Source organism: Gossypium raimondii, chromosome 2, assembly GCF_025698545.1.
Source record: "Gossypium raimondii isolate GPD5lz chromosome 2, ASM2569854v1, whole genome shotgun sequence".
Lineage (NCBI taxonomy): Eukaryota > Viridiplantae > Streptophyta > Magnoliopsida > Malvales > Malvaceae > Gossypium > Gossypium raimondii.
The window spans coordinates 24,662,666-24,683,188 of NC_068566.1; the positions used below are offsets into that span (position 1 = coordinate 24,662,666).

The window sequence follows — 20,523 nt, forward strand, 5'->3', positions numbered from 1 at the left end:
ATTGATGGCATTCTGTCTTGACGTATTGTTAAAATTCCCCGCACCTTGATTTTTCCAACTAAATTTTGGATGTTGCTTCCACCTAGGATTATACGTGTTGGAATAGGAGTTATTGTTCTAGTTGAAATTACCCATGTAACACATAGATGCTGGATTTGATGGGCATTCATCAAACACATGATCTTCACCACAATAAACACATGATAGTTCGACTGATTTTATCTCTTAGGCTGTAGTAGGCCTTTTTATTATTTTAATCATATTAGCCAAATAAGATACCTTGATTGTCAATGAAGTGGTCGTGTCCAGCTCCATAATACCAACAACTCTTTTGCCCATCTCAACTCTTGTGGTAGGATATTGACAATGATTGTTGGCAATCTTTTCCAAGATCTCATATTTTTCATTATAAGATTTATCTAACAAAGTACCATTGGCAGAAGCATCAACTACCATCCTCGTATGTGCATTTAGCCTATTATAGAATATCTTCATCTGAGTCCGATGTTGAAATCCATGCACCAAATATTTCTGAATTAAGTCTTTAAATCATTCCCAAGCTTCATATAGTGTTTCATCCTCCAATTGTCAAAAAGATGTGATGTCATTTCTAAGCTTGGCATTCATATTTAGGGGATTATACCGTAGCAAAAACATTTGACAAAGATCATTCCATAATGTCACTATTCCCGATGGCAAAACATTCAACCATGATCTCGCACGATCTCTTAAAGAATATGGAAATCATTTAAGTCGTAGAGTGTCTTCAAGAATACCCTGTTGTTTAAACGAGTCACAAACCTCTAGAAAAAGTCTTAAATGCAGTATTGGATCTTCAGTGGGCAGTCCACCAAATTGTCTTACTATTTGCAACATCTAAAATATTACTGGTTTTAACTCAAACTACAGAGCTTGTATTTGTGGTCTAACTATCCCTAGATCCAAGTCATCCAAAATTGGCACAACATGCTCTTAGATTGGTCTATCTCATGCTTTTAGATTAGTCTATCTCGGCCATCTATCACCCCACAAACATGAGGATTAACACCCTAATCATTCAAATTATCATCCAGACTAGCTATCACCCTACAAACAGGAGGATTAGCATCTTGACCATTTGGATTATCATTGAGGCCAAGATCATTCCCGTTCCTCGCCATTTTTCACAATTCTTTCCACATTCTTCATAAAGTTCTTTCGATCTCTAGGTCAAAAGGATATTCTTTATTAGCAGGAATGCCTCTTTTCATACATTGATGGCAAACCTGTAGAAATTAAATATAACTTAGTTAAATAAAACTAATAGAATTAAGTAAAATAACCAAACCAAATTACAACAAATTGTCGATCCCCGGCAACAATGGCAAAAACTTGTCACGTGTGAATATTATATGTGAATTGTGCAAGTATACACGTCGAATCAAGTAATAAAGTGATAAGTGAGATCATCTCCATAGGCATCAGATTAGGTATAGAAATGGTCAAGTTATGATAATGATTAATGCTATGGAAAAATTGAGCTAAGTACGTAGTGGTAAATTAAAATAATAAGGATAATTGCAAAATGTATACTGACTAATATTAGAAAATGTGAAGGCAAAGCAAGAGTAAAAAGGCAATGACAATTATGAGAATAATTACGTGAATAAAATGTGAGTGAATAAATAAATAATCTAAGAATGCTATGGCAAAAATACTACGGCAAAGGATGGAAAGTCTACGATGTTGATTGAAAGGTTGGGATTACTAAGAATCTGCCATTAGTTTCAATAATGCCTCAACAAAATCGTATTTAACCTACTACTCAAAAGAGACCTAAGGTGACCTGCTTCTTTTGAGAGCAAGATCTCAAGTTACCTAACATGTGTCTATAGGCTTTAGCACGACACCCTCAACTATTTTGTCTTCATTCTATACAAATGTTGCTCTATGTCTAGAGTCTACTATAGGTATTCGGTCGAATACCCATTTGTATCATTCAATTACAATCCAACTAATCTAACTTTTTTATAATTAGATTCAGTTTATGGGCATACTACACATTCATCTATGTCTAGAGAATGTACGCATACAGTTAGGAAATAAAAGCAATTGAATGAAACAGTAGATTAAATCAAGTTTTTTCTTCAACCATTAAAGAAAACTAAAAGTTTCATCATGTAATCCCAACTCTATGAGATTTAATTCATGGGTTGGTGATTAAAATTCAAGTTCAAAATAACAACCAACATTGTTTCGATCAAATCAATTTACGGAGAACAAAATAAGAAATAATGGAATAACTTAGGAAGATGGTTGTCGCCAAACCAAATCGCAATCCAGCAGTAGAGTATCTTGTGGTGGCTGAGAGGAACTGCCTTCAGCTTCTTTTCATCTCTACTCAGCTACAACCCTCTATTGTTGCCTCCGGATCTCCACCCTTAGGGCTTCCTAGGGTAACTCCAACAACCTACGATATCTTCTCCTTTTTTTTAGACAGATTTTTCTGGTACAAATAGCGTTGGGATGAGACTGGTATGCGCTGAATGTTAACTCGGTCATCTTTCTAAAATTGCCACGGCATACAAGGTGGCAAATTGTCCAACCTTTTGCGCCGGTAAACCTTCACTCCTTTATTTCTTTCTCCACATCTTGCACCGCCAAACTACCAAACACAACCCTTCCATACGCAATTAAAAGTATCTAACATGTAAGCACTGTCCAAGCTCCAAATGCAAATGATAAAAATACTAATAAAATGTCCTAAAATGCCACTAGATGTACCCAAGTACAAGCAATTATCTCGGTTTAAAGGAATGAAATATAACTCTTTTCAAGAGTTATCACTTACTATGATTCTCTCTTTTGATTTTAGGTAATTTAAAATGTTGTGCGATGTTAAGAGGGGCTAAGCCAGAGTCTTCAAGCCTAGTGTGAGCCTATCACCTTTTGTTTGTAACATGTGTAGATATAAGGGCAACCAATGGGTTTAAACTCTTGTATCATATTTTTGAGAGGCACTCATTTAAACTTTGTTATTACTGTAATTTGAACGTATGGGCTTAAATTGTAAAATTATATGAAGTCTTTGTATTTACCAAAATTATACTATATATTTTGTAAGTCTTTAGTAAACAAAAAATGCGAAGCTAACCAAGCCTGTACTTGGTTGCATCTAGCATTCTCGGAGGGTCAATCGTTTAACTTGTAGGAGGGAAGTTACACGTTGTTTTCTTTTCTTTTTTTTTAAAATTTGAAATGATTCCTGCTCGATCTCGGGTTACTTTAGAGCTTTCGTAAGCTCGATTTAGACTCGCATTTTTCTGTAAAACATGATTTGTTTATATGTGTTAGATAATTAAATGTTCATTTTAAATTTTTTATTTAAAATTTTGCATGCAACTATTCTATTAACAATTACATATGTTTGTATAAATCTGTAATTAATTAAAGCAAAATGTTAAATTTAACCCTAAATATTTATAAAGAGTAAAAATTCTCTTTTTAACTAAAATACTGACTAAAACTTTATTTTTTTAAACGATGTTGGCGTAACAACTCACATGGTAGTTCACGTGTACTTTATATTGACATGACACTATTTGTTTTATATGCCACATCAATTTATTTTAAAATTAAAAAATTTTAAAATTTGAAGTTCAAAATTTAAAAAAATATGTGAATTGCCATGCAGTTGTCATGTTTAAAATCTAACATTCTAGTCAATATTTTGTTAAAAGATAGTAATTCAACTCTTTTGAAAGATTAATGGTCAAATTTAACTCTTTTTAAAATATTAAAGACTAAATCTAACTTAAAATAAATAAAATTAAATTGATAAAATAACATTAAAAAATAAATTTTACACCATTAATTAATATCAAGATAGAAAGTTCACGTCAGGTAAGATGCCACAATTATAAATATTTAATGAAACATCCATTTTGTCATGAAATAAGTTCATAACAAAGTTATTTATGTAAGTGGTAACTCAAGCTGTTGCAATTGGATGTGAATTTTGCAATGGAAAAATTATCTATCATTTGATGAATTTTATCTCAATATTTTGAGAAATTAAAATTTTAACTTATCCCCGAAAATAAATTTTCTTTTAAAACACCTCGAATTCGGTCAGTTTTTTATTTTTGATTATTCTTGCTTGGCCCCATGGACTATTATATCTCTCGTTGTAATTTATAAGCTTATAATGATACTAAAAAATAGTTGAGGAGCCAAAATAAAAATTTTACACGAAAACAGTAGTTATTTCGGCCAACTCGGCTTTTCATCGTATACCGAACAGCGCCCTCTTCCAGACTCGTCTCTCTTCGCCCTATCGTATCCCAGTCAGCTCATTTCTGCTCACGTCTCTCCTCCTCTTCCTCCGATCCCTGACCCAAGCCCCCTCTTCCACTCAAGTTTCCGACGAACCCAACCAAAGACCCGGATATTAAATAAAGGTAATTTTGAAACCCTAAACTTCATTTGCAGATTTCTACTTCAGTTATGGCTCGGCTTGGCTATGCGTCACTCGGCTTTATTTAATTTTATTTTTTCGACCGTAGTGTCTGTTACTCTGTCTCATCTCATACTCTTCCTCTGCTTGCATTGCTACAGACTATGTTGTCTTCGGATGGCTCAGACAACCATCCACAGTCCGGTTAGTTCTCTCTTTTTTTTTTTTTCGTTTTGATTTTGTTTCAAAACATTTATTTACGCACCAAAAACGAAAAGGGAAGAAAATAACTTCAGTTATGTTTTCTTCGATTTGTTCAGTAAAATTTTTTTTTTCTTCTCTGAAAATGATTCCTCCATCTTAATTTATTGTTTAATTAAGAATGGTGTTTGAGGCAGTAATATTAATAAAATACCCTTATTATCATGGTACTTTTATGCGATTTGTTAATATGAATACGTGTGGCCTCTCAGGCACTGAGAATTGTTTGAACGCAGTTGCTGGTGTAGGCTGGTATATACTTGGTGAAGATCAACAAAACGTTGGCCCTTATGCAATTTCTGAGTTACGTGGTAAGTTTTGTACTTAACGCATGTTTTGAAATCATTATGGGCATTCAAAGTTTAGAATAATTGTCTTAAGTTCTGTATCAATGTATTATAGATTGCATTAGACAAAGAAATCAGAACAATTTCTTTTTGCTTTTTTTTTTAAATTGTTGTTTGTAGTAATTTGTGAGTTTTATGAAGTTGTTTGGTTTGGAGTACTGCAAATTTACTGGTGAATCTCTCTCCTTGAATTTCAGTTCCAGTAATCAGTAGCATGGTTTCAGGACAATTGTTCCATCTGTAACATGTTCAATTGGTCTAATGAGCTATTGAACCATCTGCTTTGCTTATTTGCTTCGCCTGCACAGAGCATTTCTTAAACGGATACCTCACTGAAAGTACACTTGCATGGTCTGAAGGGAGAAGTCAGTGGCAACCATTGTCCTCAATTCCCGAGTTTGTTTCTGTAATTTCTCATCAGGCCAACAATTTTTCTGCTACAGGTTAAATTAACTTCTAGTTGCTCTTTTTATGATTTGTAATTAGGATCTTTATCTCCGGGATGTGGTTTTCACTTTTGATGTTTACAATGTCCTTAGGTGATGATGATGCTTTCTTGAACAGTATGAAGGAGGGTGATAATTCAAATGCAGGTTGATATATATATTATCTTTATTGCAAAGCAGTCATCATCTTAAGAGGGCTTCTGACCATGTAATGTGCTGTGCAGTGCCTTCCAATGATGGTGATGGTAGTGATGAATTTGAGAAATGGCAGAGAGAGATTAGAGAGGCAGAGGCTGAGACAGAACGTTTGAAAACTGGATCTGTTTCTAGAAGTACTGGTGATGCCTTTGGTTTTGATGATCAGGATAGGCCTCTAACACCGCCAGAAGGTGAAGAAGAATTCACTGATGATGATGGAACCAGGTACAAGTGGGATAGAAATCTGCGAGCATGGGTTCCTCAGGTTGGTGCTCAGTCATTTTTGTTAAGTTGATTTGAAAACATGGTTAAGCTTGGATTTCTTTAGTGGGCATATCATTTGTGTCTATGTTAATTATTTTCTGAAATGTTATATACCATGGAGACTTCATTTAACATGTTTATTTCCTTTAGATAGAGTTTTGTTTTACAAAATGAAAATTTTCAATACTGAAAAAAATTATAGACTTAAGTTTTGAAAGTAATAAGTACTAAACTCTTGCAAAAATGTTTGATATGCTACTAAATTTTAAATACTTAGATTATTATTATTATTATTATTAAGTAGATAAAGTAAAGCTAAAAAGGGGAAAAGAAGTAGTTAAAAGGAAAATAACATAGGGTTTATGTAATTAATGAAAGCTTTCCTCAAATAGGATGATTGAATATATTAAGTAGCATTTAACTCAATATTTTTATCACTTTTTTATTGGGGTCAATATAACTTTTCGTCCTTGAATTTGGCAATTAGGTTCACTTTGGTACTGTTACAATTTTTTGGTCCACTTTGGTTCTTGAACTTGAATTCCATCAATATTTGATGACATGGTACAATCTCCGATTGCCACATCATCGAACTTTTACATTTGCCAAGTTCAGGGATCAAAATGGACCTAGTTGCCAAGTTCAGGTGCCAAAGTGGATCAAAAAAGGTATAGGTACCAAAGTAGATCTAATTGCCAAGTTCAAGGACTAAAAGTTATATTAATCCTTTTTATTGAAAATATTCTGGCAAAACGCTTTCTGAAATAAGCTAGCAAAGCACTGAAAATAAATGATATCATGGAAATATTTAATGCTTTATCAAAGACCATTTTACTCTTTCTGTACTTTTCCCTTGTAAAATATGTAGTTTAATGTATGGGTGGCTTATGCATCCTAGTCAGGAATAGTTAGTGAGTCATTCGAGCAATATTCTATTTTTCACTTAGATTTATTTAATTGTTCATACACATCTTTAGATTGGAATGTGTTACTTTTATTGTGAAACAAAATTTAACCAAAAGCCGTAATTACAATTTAAAGAATACTTTGCTAGTCTCTACCTTGAGAATATGTTTTGCTGAAGTTTTTTAGTGGAGAAATTAGCTTAAGTTAATTTGTAAAAGTCAGTAGTAATATGATGTTCTTGCATTACAGTTTTGGTAGCTGAATTGAATTGGACTGGGATGTTAAGGTTTATAGTGGTACTCTTAATGATCATACATTGATTATGTTCGTCTTCAGTAGGACTATGATTATGTTTAGTCAATTATTGGTGACATGCAGTACTGACTCAGTTTTGCTTCTGGGTTTTTCTTTATTGCCAGCATTACCTAGTTGCTGGTTTTAGAGCTACTAGGGAAAATAGATTGGGAACCTGCCTACCCTTATCTTATCTCTATCTCAATCTCTATCTGTCTCTCCCCCCTGATTTTCTTATGGATATCTAATCCAGAATTAGGGTTTCAAGAAGCATTAGTTTGGATTTCGATATTGGCATTTATGGTTTAAAGGGATTTATGGTTTCTTATCCAAAATTTAAGGTGTTTCCATTGCTATGTGAAATATACGAGTTTCAGGACAGTTTACACCAAGCACAGGTCACTTGAGAAGGGACATACTTTGTCATAATAGTTTGCACTTTGGGAGTGTTACATGCAAAAAGAATTTGAGTGTATAATTATAGAGAATTAAAAATTTAGCCTATAATTTGTTTGCTTTAGGGGTTGGCTGACAGTCAATAATGGTGCCTTTAAGAACCCTTTTGTGGTTATTAGGTATTAAATTTTTTTGTAATGATATTTTGGTCATCTCTGGATAATACCTTTTTGATGATGATGCTTATTTGGTGCTTTTTGAATTTTTTTAGTCATAGGTTGACATGTGTCTTAATTCAAACATTTGTTTCGGTAGGTGTCAAGCTGTAATGATCATACTTTTTATGCTTTGGATAAGACTTAGAGGAAAGGGGTGTATCGTGTTTCGCTTTGTAGTTTGAGGTGTTTCTAATAAATTACTTGTATAAAAGCTAGTGCCAAGAGGCTAGCCAAAAAAGGGACTTTGTTTCTCTTAAGGTAGTATTCAGGTTACCATTATTATATGTTCCCTCAGCTGCCTTCGCTATTCGTTTAGATGATTTGTAGCATTCCTTTGCCCTCAATAGCTTTATATCTCATGAATGTATGGTGAATTAGCATTATGGTTATACCTTTTCTGCTATGTCCTCATGCTATTCCATGCAGCATGGGTTTAGAGTTGTACAGGCTTCTGATGCATAGGAATCATTTCTGTTTCAGTAATTTGTCATATTGTTGCCAATTTCATCTTTATGATACAGGAGCGATAATACTAGAAATGAGTACACAAAGGAAAAGGCAAGAGTTTCATCCATTAAGGAAAAAATGAGTGACATTTTAATGTTGTTTGAGCTCATAAAGGGAGGCATAAAAATGTCCCATGAAAATCGGATTAATGGAGGGAATCCATTTTAAGATGAGATTAAGGTTAAACAGGACATTATGAAAACTATATTAAAGAAAGACTTGATTTTCAGTGATTCTTAAGGATATGATCTTAATTTGGGTGTGAGGGAGTGCTATTATGCATATAATCAACTCTGCATATTGGTTAAATTCTTAGACTTGTTATTGCTCATGGAAATTCCATCTTTATACTGTCTCTTCTGGCTCCTAAAATTTAGTTTTGAATTGTGTGATTACTGATAATGGCTGATAGGATGACATGTCAACAAAAAATGGGAACTATGGAGTAGAAGAGATGACATTCTTGGAAGAAGATGAAGTTTTTCCAACTATAAGTGCTATTGATGCTTCTGCTGCTGTTGCTGATGCTTCTGTTAGAGAAAATGTTAACGGAGGTGGTGAGCAAACAGAAGTAAACTGTAATGCCAAGAGAAAACTGTTGGAAAAACCAGTTGATAAGAAGGTATCCTTTCTTAATTTGGTGGATTCTTGTTATGTTTTTTTCATCATTCCTAGTTATAATTCTTTATCTTGCATGCTGTTCCCAAGTAGCATTACAGTTGTAATCCTCAGTCTTTTGGTATCATTATTATGTTAATGTTCTTTTCATGCAATGTTTTGTGTTCTTTTCCAAAACTAAGAACCTAGGTGGAATTGTCTTTATCCATTAGTTATAAGCGACCCATTTCTATTAGTAGTATTATACTACAAAAAGAATGATATTGAATTATAAAGTATAGGTATTGTTATTTTAATTGGACTCAAATACCATTTGTTTGTACACATAATATGAGCTAAGTTTGCTATATTTATTATTTAAACCACTTTGCAGGAAGCTAATAAACCTCCCGATTCTTGGTTTCAACTGAAAGTAAATACGCATGTCTATGTGACTGGACTACCTGATGATGTAACTGCAGAAGAAGTAATCTTCACTTTAGGACCTAAATATCTTTACTTCCTCTTTCTTTTCCTCTTTTCTGTTAGCTAGTCTCTAATTTTGGAATATGTGGCAGTTGGTTGAGGTTTTTTCCAAGTGTGGAATAATCAAAGAGGTAAAACACCTGTTATGCATATTTTATTTATTTGAATTTATTTGTGAATGGTTTAAATTGTGCAAAATGCTCAGCATATTTTCTTTTTGTGTATTTATCCCAACTTGAAGTTCTTAACAACATAAAATGTGAAGGGGAAAAAATGACAGAAATTATCTTGCTGTGTAGCTGAATTTCCTTTATGTTATGCAAAATAATGATAGCATGTGTGGAAGTGTTGTTGTCCATATAAAGTTTATGTTGTTTCAACTATCATTGTTAAGTGGTATTATCGCACATTGGTTAAGTATTCAGTTTCTTGTGGTTTTATCTTTGAGTTGGCCCTCCACCTATTACCAATTGGTTTTAGGTTCAATGCTACAATATGGCATCAAAGTCCAGGTCTAGTTATGTTATTTTTGCTGAATCCCATGTGAGGTTGATGTCAGTGAGGTTGTCCATGTGGATGCCCTGTGAACAACAGAAGGGGGAGTCTTAAGTGGTTTTATTCCATATCAGTTAAGCATTTTCTATGGACTTTTTATTAAAGTTGGGCCCTCCACCTATTACCAATTGCTTTTAGGTTGGATGCTTTAACAATAGTAAATCTCAGGCCTTCCCTGAGGAACATAGACTGAATTTGGTGGTGTATTATTTTATTCATCTTAGCTTTCAGGCTCAACTATATTAAATTTTCTTCATACTTTTTTGCTCATTTTCTATGTACCATACATCTGAATAGCTTGATAGGTGCTCGCCAAGTATGTGTTTCCGTGTGAGGTCTGTTGTGTTGTTGCTTAGTGCTGTCACTAGACGTTCAAACGTTATATTTTCCATTGCAAAAGGTTCAATGAAAATCAGAAGTTCATGGCATTTTTCATTCATATCTCAATGAGTAATTTTGAATTGCTTGGTCTCTCTTTGGGACCAATATGTTGGTTACTGAGTTTGGGTACATTGTGCCGAACTTGCTAACAAGTGTGTCATAATTATAATTAAATATATTTTTCCTCTACATGTTTACCACAACTTTGTGTAGCTACTGCTGGGGCTTAATTAAAATTCACCTAATAATAATAATATGGAGACTGTTTCCATGGATAACTAGTAGTTTCAGTTGCACACATCATGAGTCTGTATAACAATTCTACAGGACCCTGAAACAAAAAGACCTCGTGTGAAGATCTATGTTGACAAGGAGACAGGAAGAAAAAAGGGGGATGCACTTGTTACATATCTAAAGGTAGTTTCCTCCTTCATATTGTGCTTCTGATGTACAACTTTTTTAAAAATTTTCCAACTTTCAAGTTCTTTTTGCTTCTGTGCCAGGAGCCCTCTGTTGCTTTAGCTGTTCAAATTTTGGATGGAACACCTTTTCGTCCTGATGGAAAGATCCCTATGTCTGTAAGCCAAGCTAAATTTGAGCAGAAAGGTACAATGATTGGCGCTGTTACATTTTCACTTTGGCATTTTGTCCTTTTGAATTACTTTTGTAGTTTTCTTTTTTCTTGTCATTGAGTAATTGAATACACTTCTCTGCATTCAGTCAAGTTATAGAACTATTTTTAATCTCTTATGAAGTCTTGCTGTATTGATAAGCTTCTATTGCAATAATGCAGGGGATAAATTTATAGCCAAGCAAGTGGACAGCAGGAAGAAAAAGAAACTGAAGAAAGTTGAGGAGAGGATGCTCAGCTGGGGTGAGTTCTCAATTTGCTTATTATGGTGATGTACTATAAATGATCGTGAAGTTGTTCTTCCTACTTTCCTATTCTGTCCCCCCCCCCCCCCACTTTTTATTTCTATTATAAGCAAACAATAGCTGGATTTGATTTGGTAATATTTTTCATATCGTCCTGACGCTAGAAGGAAAAAATATGCTGATCAAATTATCCATTCCTCACAGAGCTTATTCCCTTTTTTTGTGTGTTATTAATTTATTGTTTGCCAATTGTTGTATCTATCTATTTCACGTGATGGTTAGAGCTTGAATATTTTCCATTGTAATGTGTCTTATCTGAGATTCTCTTTGTTTTAAAAAAGTTTTAGTTTTGTTCTTTTCTTGTTGAAACTCTACATTGTAGTCAACATCAGCCTGCTAGTATGAATCGACAATCTTGGTAAAGAAATAAGCACAGATAATGAGATGGAATGATTCTGAATGATGTGCAATACTAACTGTTCTATTGGATTTGAGTTGCTTTTCGGCATTGATCCCAAGAAACCTTTTCTTTGAAATAGTTTCACTTGTCACCTTTCCCTTGTTCAACACTTGTGTCCTGAATGCTACTTTTTCTATATATGATGCAGGTGGCCGTGATGATGCAAAGGTGACAATTCCAGCCACTGTTGTCCTTCGTAACATGTTCACGCCTGCTGAAATGAGGGTATGCTTGAAACCATAGTAAAAAATGCATGACAACATTTCCCAAATGTGCATATGATTGTGTTCCAATACTTGCTGTTTTCTGCTTACTAATTTGTATATTATATTTCTATCTAGTATTCTCCTTATGAGGTTATTATAAATAGTATGAATAATCTCAGGTCCCTACAGCTGTTATTTACATTAACTGGTATTCTCAGTTGACTTTCCCCTTATTTCTGCAGGCGGATGAAAATTTGTGTTCAGAGCTGGAGGAGGATGTTAAAGAGGAATGCTTAAAGCTTGGTCTTCTGGACTCAGTCAAGGTAATATAATATTTTACCATAAGCATATCTTGATAATTTTGATAGATGTGTTCTGTTCTAGAGCATGTATGATAAATAGCCAGACTCATGTTTGGTGGCTGACAATTGCTGCATGTAGGCACTGTTAGAGAACTGTGAATTGTTTGTTAACACTAGCTATCTGGTGTTTGATATGAATAAGTAGTTCTTGCTTCTTTCTGTAATCCCTGAGATGAGCCATTAGCCCCTACTTCACAAGCTTGTTTGAGGAGAGGGCTATCTCATACTGAAATTGTTTAGAAAATTCCAGTTTCTGATTAACTCCCTGACATTCTTTTCCTTGCTTGGCTTGACCAAAAGCTTCGCAACTACTGATGTTTTTCTCTTTTACGTGTTAAATTTAACTTTCATTGCATATTTGACAAGGCTGAATAGAATTTTTTTTTTTTGTTGTGATCCCTACAAAAGACCAACTAAAAATGGGATCAAAATCCTACCTCCGTGTAAAGTTAACTAGAGATAGTGTCAAAAGGGACTGGAAATCAGTTAAAAAAAGTAGTTTCCTTGAAGCCATCACGCTACTTGTAGGAATGCTTATCACATTGCTCATATGCTGTTTGCTGCGGAGACAGCATAGCATCTTCTGGTGACATTCTTGGCCTTAAATTACATCCCTCAGAAAAGCAAAAAGTTCCATCTCCTGCACTTCCATCTGTGTACTTAACAAGGTTGAGGCCCCTAGGTTTTTCTCTATTCTACAAGCTGATTAACTTTTGTGCATTCCTATAGGTAACTTCTCCCAGTTTGTAATCGCTTTTCCTTTTACCGTGTATTAAATCATGACCTGCAGAGTTCTATCTGTCTCACAATCTCTGTCCATCTATCTCGTCTTCTCTGTTGAACTACCTGCCTAGATTCTTCTAAATGATTAGCTCAACCATGCGGAGTGATTGTTCCATATTTAGTTACATGTTCTCTCTTTTCATTTTTTTGGTTTCTTTTGTCTGCAGGTTTGTTCGAACAATCCCCAAGGTGTTGTTTTGGTCAAATATAAGGACAGGAAGGACGCTCAGAAGTGCATAGAGTTGATGAATGGACGATGGTAAATTTTATCTTGTAATGTTTTCCTTTTGTTTTGAAAACAGCTGTTAGGGCATGGCAATTCATTCTATCAGAGAACTAAAAGAGAAAACCATCAAGAAACTAAAAGAGGGGTAAAAGCAACAGAAGGGGTAACTGACCGTTAAATTTGAAGTAAAGAAAGTTTCTGTTTAGTGTATTGGTCACCACTATTAACTCAAGTTTTACTTTGGTTCTCTATGCTAGTTCCTTTCTTCAGTAGATGTTTTCCTTAAAAAGGAACAACTTGCTTTCTTGTTAGAACCAATACTAGTTTTCTGTGACTGTAGTATTACACACCTGGTTTTCTGGTTCTCATAGTATTTCTGGTAAAAGTAGCTTCATGGATTAGGGTGCGGATGTGATTTTGAATTTCTATAATGGGTTCTTTGTTATTATCTCATTTCCGGTGTTCATGATGTTTCTTGGTTTGATTTAGGTTCGGCGGGAGACAGATCCATGCAAGTGAAGATGATGGAGTGGTTAATCATGCTTTGGTGCGGGATCTGGATGAGGATGCCTCTCGACTGGAACAATTTGGGGCAGAACTTGAAGCCGAGTGAGTTGAGTCATCCTACTGAACTTGAGGATGCTTGAAACTTGATCAGACTTTTTGTTTTGTGCAACTAGTAGCTCTGCCTTTGTATCAAAAGAAAATTTAGAGTATTTAGATTCAGATTCCATATCCATCGTTGAGTTCCTTTGGCCACTTTTTCGGTGTTCCAGACGAAGCCTAGGGTGATGAACAGGAGGATTCACCTACGTCATTTTCACTCGCCCTTTTTAAAACATGAACTCTTAACACGGTAGTTATTACATTCCTACGTATGGTAAATCCCATTGATAATATGTACCTAAAAAAAGAGCTGTGAGAGATGTTTAGTTTCTTAGAGAAAAACGTTTTGCAAGAAGAAAATTTGAAATTTGTTAGGATTTTTGGCAAAAAATATTGACGCTTAAAAAAGATTTTAAATAATAAATAATAAAAGAAGGCCAAGAAAATAGTGAATCAAAGAAAAAGAAGAGGATCTACCAAAACAGAAGAAATAAAAGAGGAGATTTGGTGAAGAAGATGAACTAAAATATATATAGAAAGCAACTCAATCTTTTAGAACAAAAAAAGTGCAAAACTTTCTTTTAGTAAGACGGTAACTAAGATTCTAAAAGGTCTCAAGGAAATGTTTTGAAAGGAAAATAAAAATAATTTAAAAGACAAAAGTAAAATTAATTTCTTTGTTGGTTAAAGAAATATATTATTTATTGATATTATGAAAAGATGTGATCGATTAAAACATTCAAAGGAAATATTATTTTAATATCAAAAGAAAGAAGCGCAGAACAACTTTAACTATCTTTAAAATTTTAGTTTTTTTTTATTGAAATGATCCTTTCCTTTGTTATTTTCCTTTGTGCTATTTTTTTTCCAGAATTTTTTAATATGTAAACAGGTTGAACCGGTAGTTTAACTGGTATGACCACCAGTTTAATTATAAAATTGTTGCTGAAAGGTACTTCCATGCCAACCTAATAGCAAGCTAACACCTGGTACCAAATTTCTTTACCATTAGTTATAAAATAAAAGATCATACCACCATTCAAGGTCAAACAAATCATCTTACCCTTTTTACTCCAAAGTTTTCAATTTCCTATCATGTTTTGTCCTCTTACTAACCTAAGTATTGGAGTGTGCCTTTGAGGGAAGCCTTTTTGTGCCCACTAACCTTGTTTCTCTCTAGCAGACATCCCAAAAGCTCTCATACTCTGAGACTATCTTAGTTGGTCCGTTACACTGGAAAGACCTTGGCCACGTTGCGACCATCCCATGCGAGCTTAGCCACACTAAGATATCCTTCATGACCATCTCAAAGTTCACTTACAACCTCAACATCTTTTTCGAGATCATCCTCAATGTTGCCAACATCAAAAGATCCCCCTTTGAGGACATTGTTGGATCTAATGCCCTAAGTGTAGTATTTTCATCTAAGTACACTTGTAATTTTTCGAATAGATTAGTTAATAAAATTATTCATGAATTACAATAATAATTTGTACATTATCCTCACATTGCTTTTGCACGCAAAGCAAAATGGAAGCAAATGTTGCTCACTGGTTGTCTAATGTTTAACTAATATTAAGCGGTCTTACATGGTCGGATTGTAATACAGAAAGACAACTTGTATTAGTAGACAAACCTAAATATGTACTTAGTCTAATTGGAAATGAGCAAACCAATTGAAAGACTAATATGTCATCTATCAAGTCTATTTGGGGAGATGCTTTGTCTTAGGTATTAGAGCGGATGATTCTCAAAAGATAGATACATAGATGTGACTGACTGGACTGACAGTACATCGGACAAGATCCAAGCAGAATAGATCCTAAATCCATTTATGGATTTATTCACTTGGGACGTTCATAGTGTGACATACCTAAATCCTGAGTGGATGACGGACTATGTATGTGTGACTCTACACTTTCATGTAAGTAAAAGCCTAAGTTCGAACAGATAAAGAATCGAAAGCTGGTGCGTTGGGTGTACGACTTCTATAGTATGTAGCTTCATTCATAATAGTGAAATTCATAGCCCGAGACGTGGGTAAATGATATCCTCTCACTGGCATTACATGGTTGATGAAAAGTAAACGTGGCCACAGGTCATTTGTTTTTGTGATGAATGACTTGATTACTATTTGATAGCAATTGACTTTTCTTGAAGAAAGATGTAATGAGTACCATAAGATAAAATATGATCATATTGGGAGAACATATATTATCCCAAAGAGATCAAGGATATCCTATGAGGGTAACACACTTATGACAAGGTCATTGGATGATCACTAAGTAGTTGCTTTTGTAATGGTATGTCATTAGGGAGAGCTCAGTCAAGATACTATAGTGGAATGACTTCGTGACTAAATGAGTTTATAATTAGTAGCAAAAAAATTGGAACTTAATTATAAATCATTTGAGCCTTAATTACATATGTCAATTGGTCCCTCTGCTAGCTCGTTGAAACCGAAAATGAATTGCGTATTTGAATAGAAATGAACGGAATGAATAGAAATAGAGAAATGAGAAACATTCAAGAATAAATATGGTTTTCTCTGAAATGGAAAAATCAAATCATTTGGAAATGAATGTAGGTTTCTCAAAATGGAAATGGAAATGCTAATGCAAATGGAAATGGAGATGAGAAGTGATACATTTGCAAATGTACATGGATTACTCAGAAATGATTGAAAGAATGAGATACATTTGCAAATGTACATGGATTACTCAGAAATAATCAAAAGAATGAGTTTATGTTTTTGAGTTGTTTTAAAGCCTGGAAATGAAAATAAACCATTCATTTATATTGAACATGTTTAGTGGTGAAATATTAAACTTATTTTCTCTAAAAATTTACCAAGGGTAAAATTATCATAATTTATCAAGGGTAAAATTGGGATGAGAAAATTATTTAATATAAAATATTGAAGTTTATTTTGGGAAATAGAAAAACGGAATCAGGTGCTGGGTTGAAAAGTCCAGCAAATACTCGTAATTGGACCTGATGTGAGAGAGGCCCAAAATCCCCTCATGGAATATGAAGGGGTGACAACCCTAGTAGGAATACTAGGGGATGTCGTCCACCCTAATCTTACTCTAAGTAGGAAGTTGTTTTTCTAGATGAAATAAACTTCTATAATTCAACAAGGGTTCTACTTTCTCTTCCTATAAATAGATGACGCCAGTAAAACTATTAAAATAACATTGAGAGATTATTGCTCTACCAAAAAATAGAGAAAAATTATTCTCAACTATTAAATATATATTTTTTGGAATAAAAATTCTGCCGATTTCTATTAAAGTAGAGAGAATTTTTGTTTTCACCCCATAAAGAAAATAAAACTTTTTCTAGTTTTGTGTTTTGATTCAATTGGTTTGAGCCTACACTCGAAGCAGTTCATGGTACGGGAATAGAGAAGAAGATCGTTTGGTTGAAAGCCGAAAAAAACATCAAGGATCTTCTTATCCCAAAACACATGTACGATTTCAATATAAGGTTTATTGCTATAAATATCACAAACCAGGATAATTTTTAAAATTTTAATTTTTCGCTGTGCCAAAATACCGTTTTTAAACAGTATTTTTTCCAACAGACATTTTGTCTTCACTTACTGGTATAACTTCGCTATTGAGAACCACTCCTCTTGCTGTTATGGTCTAAGAACTTTTGTGCCCCCAACATTTGATGCTTTCTAATGAATACTCATCATATCTATATTTTTAGGCCATTTTCACTTAGATTTTGGTTGATTATAAAAGCTCTTTTGATAACATGAGGTTGATTTAGGACCAACTTACAAATTTTGAAACCTATCAGGTTGACGTCGCGATATCAGAGGTTCTAGGTCGTGACATCACTCACTTTCCATTTCGCATTGCGATGTTAAGAGTCCGACGTTATGTAACACCCTTTACCTTGTCTTGCGGCCGAACCCGAGTAATAAAATGTTACAAACAATTAGAAACCATTTTCAAACAAATTATAACTTAAATCTCAATTAATTATCATAACATTCATGAACAATCAAATTAACATGTATTTCAATCAATTTCAATTTAATATCGAGCTTAAGGAAGGAGTAAACTAAGTAGATAATTAATAGGGATCAAATTGAAACAAATTAAAAATGGTAGGAAAAATCTGCATACATGGGTCACACGGGTATGTCCTCTGGCCATGTGCAAAAGCTAAACCCGTGTGTAATGAATCACACAGTTGTGTCACTAACCGTGTGCTAGAGCTCAGCCCATGTGAGATAGGCCATACGCCCTTGTCCCTAAACCGTGCAACTAATTGCTACCGTGTGCACCAAAATACCTAATTTTTACGGCCGTGTCATGATCCTATGTATGGCACATGGCCGTGTCTCAGGCCGTGTGAACCTGTAGTTACCTTTCAAAACAAGATTTCAAGCATAATTCACTTAGGCTACAAGTCATCCATTTTAAACCATCTTAATCCACTTCAAAAACAAATCAAAACAAGATAAAACCATCATTTAAATTCACCATCCTATGTGCCTAACCAATATGCCAAAAGTGACACCTCAATTCACAATTTAAAGCTAACCAAATGAATATATATCCAACTATACCAATATGCCTTTAAGGCACCTCAACCATTTCCATTATGCCAAGCACAACCAAAAGAACATACTAATTAAATAATCACTAAATGACATATTCACCTTCAACTTCTCAAGCACAAATTAACCATTCAATCAATCTCCCATGTTAAGCATTAACTTAAAAAAACATCTCCTAAACATAACTAAATTTATAACATCCATCATTCCACATCCAAGCATCAATCAAAACAAAATGCATATCATGATATTATCTCATCCATTTGGGCATTAAACATGAAAACTAAGTAACCTAACAAGGCATCAACGACATGACCTTTACCATATTATTTATACACATATATATACATAACCTTAAAAACTGCCTACAAAACACAAAAATGATCGTTGTAGGTATAAAATCATTCCTAGGTATATGCCAAAACCCAAAATGAATAATTCACCAACACTTGAGTTCGAGAATGTCGTTGGATGCCGGATTGATGATCGAAATGTTAAGGACCTAACATGCGCACGAAAAATAAAACTGTACACTGTGTATAACTCAGTGATATTTCTATAATCTGAACATCAAGGCATAACATATATTATAAAGATGCATAAGTTAAAACATATGGTAATATGTAATATATCAATTCAATTATTCTGTCACATACATTTATTATTTCATATCTAACACATTTTCTCAATAATAGAACTTAACAATTAGATTACATATATCATTTGGTAACTCAAATCATATAATGGCACCATCCATTTCACTTTAAAATTTCATGGTTTCATTGAACATAATCAATTTATGCTCATAATTCATTCCGTAATTTCATTATGTTCCATTTCACATTTTACTTTCATTCTCATTATTTCCCTTTTCAATATCAAAGATTTCATTTTTACCATTTTTTCTCCTATTAACACGACTTGGACTCGGACGGATACACGGATCCAACCAACACACTAGTTTGACACCCAGTGCCTCATCGGATAAATCCGAAGCAAATAATTGTGCCCAACACTATGAATAAATTTGACACATAGTGGCCCATTGGTTAAACCAAAGCAAATGGGCACCCAGTGCCTCATCGACTCGTAGTCGAAGTAACCCTAAACTTTTTCAATTAATAGGGTATTCAGTTCATATTTCATTATCATTTAAGATCTCAATTGACATAAATTTTTATCATGAATTCTTTTATTCAAACATATGACAACATCGAATATCTCATTTTGTATTCAATTCCATATTTATATAAACATACACATGTTTTTCACATATAATCAATTTAGTGATTATAGTCATCAACCAATTAAAATAAATTAAAATAATCTCAATTAAACAAGGAGCCTCATCTTACATTCTTACCATGGATAATCAAATCAAAATGCAACAACTACAAGTTAGTTCGTAGTATAGAAACACAAATAGTAAACTTTGAGCTACTCGTCGACGACTTTGTCTTTTCCTTTTCTTTTTTGAGGAATCTAGGTCGATGTTAGCTACAGATTAAAACAAATATAATAAATTATCAATACGCAACCAAATTTGCATTCAATTGCAAAATTATACAACTTTTTCATATTATTCAATTTAGTCCCTAAAATCGAGATTGACATAACTTTCACATTTAGCCCTCTAATTTAATTCCAAATACACTAGAGTCCCTATAGGAGTTCCTATTTTTTAATTGTACAACAGATTTCATAATTTTTGCATTTTAGTCCCTATTGCACAAATCATCAATTAACTTTACAATTTAGTCCTTTTTTAATACTAAACTTAAAATCTATCAAATTAGTCCCTAAACCTCAACTATTCAACAATGGTAACATACTCAAACTTTAACAATACTGAAAAATGTTACATGGGTCAACAAGTTTGAACTATTAGGATTCCAAAAACATAAAAATTACAAGAAAAGGACTAAATTGAACTAACCAAATTGAACTTGAAAAACAAAAATCCCTAAACTGTGCGTCTTCTCTTCTCCCGTTTTTATCTTGGCTTCTTTAACAAAAAAGATGAAAATAAAATGCTTTGGTTTTCCACTCTCTGTTATTATTATAATTGTTGAATTGATTTTTTTATTCATTTTTTTTTAAAATTTTATTACAATTTAAACACTTAAACCTCATA

General features: G+C 33.7%; 1 protein-coding gene and 1 non-coding gene across 5 annotated transcripts; both read left to right on the forward strand.

Annotated features, from left to right (window-relative positions):
* Window positions 1–511: 511 nt before the first annotated feature.
* LOC128039412 (small nucleolar RNA R71) lies at window positions 512–618 on the forward strand. Its single transcript, XR_008193914.1, has one exon. It is a non-coding gene; the product is annotated as a small nucleolar RNA R71 (small nucleolar RNA).
* Window positions 619–4,199: 3,581 nt separating this feature from the next.
* LOC105788312 (splicing factor U2AF-associated protein 2) lies at window positions 4,200–13,941 on the forward strand. 4 transcript variants are annotated; one of them, XM_012615138.2, is made up of 16 exons: window positions 4,200–4,439; window positions 4,597–4,639; window positions 4,909–5,007; window positions 5,352–5,486; window positions 5,583–5,636; window positions 5,714–5,952; window positions 8,685–8,894; window positions 9,264–9,356; window positions 9,448–9,486; window positions 10,619–10,708; window positions 10,795–10,897; window positions 11,085–11,165; window positions 11,776–11,852; window positions 12,076–12,156; window positions 13,146–13,237; window positions 13,694–13,941. In XM_012615138.2, exons 2-16 carry the CDS (start codon window positions 4,600–4,602, stop codon window positions 13,815–13,817), a joined length of 1,557 nt encoding a protein of 518 aa, XP_012470592.1. In that variant the 5' UTR covers window positions 4,200–4,439; window positions 4,597–4,599; the 3' UTR covers window positions 13,818–13,941. The 4 variants fall into 4 exon arrangements, with proteins under 4 accessions (XP_012470592.1, XP_012470595.1, XP_012470597.1 ...); XM_012615141.2 differs by having other exon boundaries at window positions 4,933–5,007; XM_012615143.2 differs by having other exon boundaries at window positions 4,201–4,439; window positions 4,933–5,007; window positions 5,241–5,486.
* The last annotated feature ends 6,582 nt before the right edge of the window (window positions 13,942–20,523 follow it).

Bases quoted from the DNA above. Each gene is read 5' to 3' on its own strand.
- LOC105788312 (XM_012615138.2), top strand. From the start codon at position 4,600: ATGTTGTCTTCGGATGGCTCAGACAACCATCCACAGTCCG. The intron at 5,487-5,582 runs GTTAAATTAACT...CAATGTCCTTAG, and splicing joins CAACAATTTTTCTGCTACAG to GTGATGATGATGCTTTCTTG. The intron at 5,953-8,684 runs GTTGGTGCTCAG...AATGGCTGATAG, and splicing joins TGCGAGCATGGGTTCCTCAG to GATGACATGTCAACAAAAAA.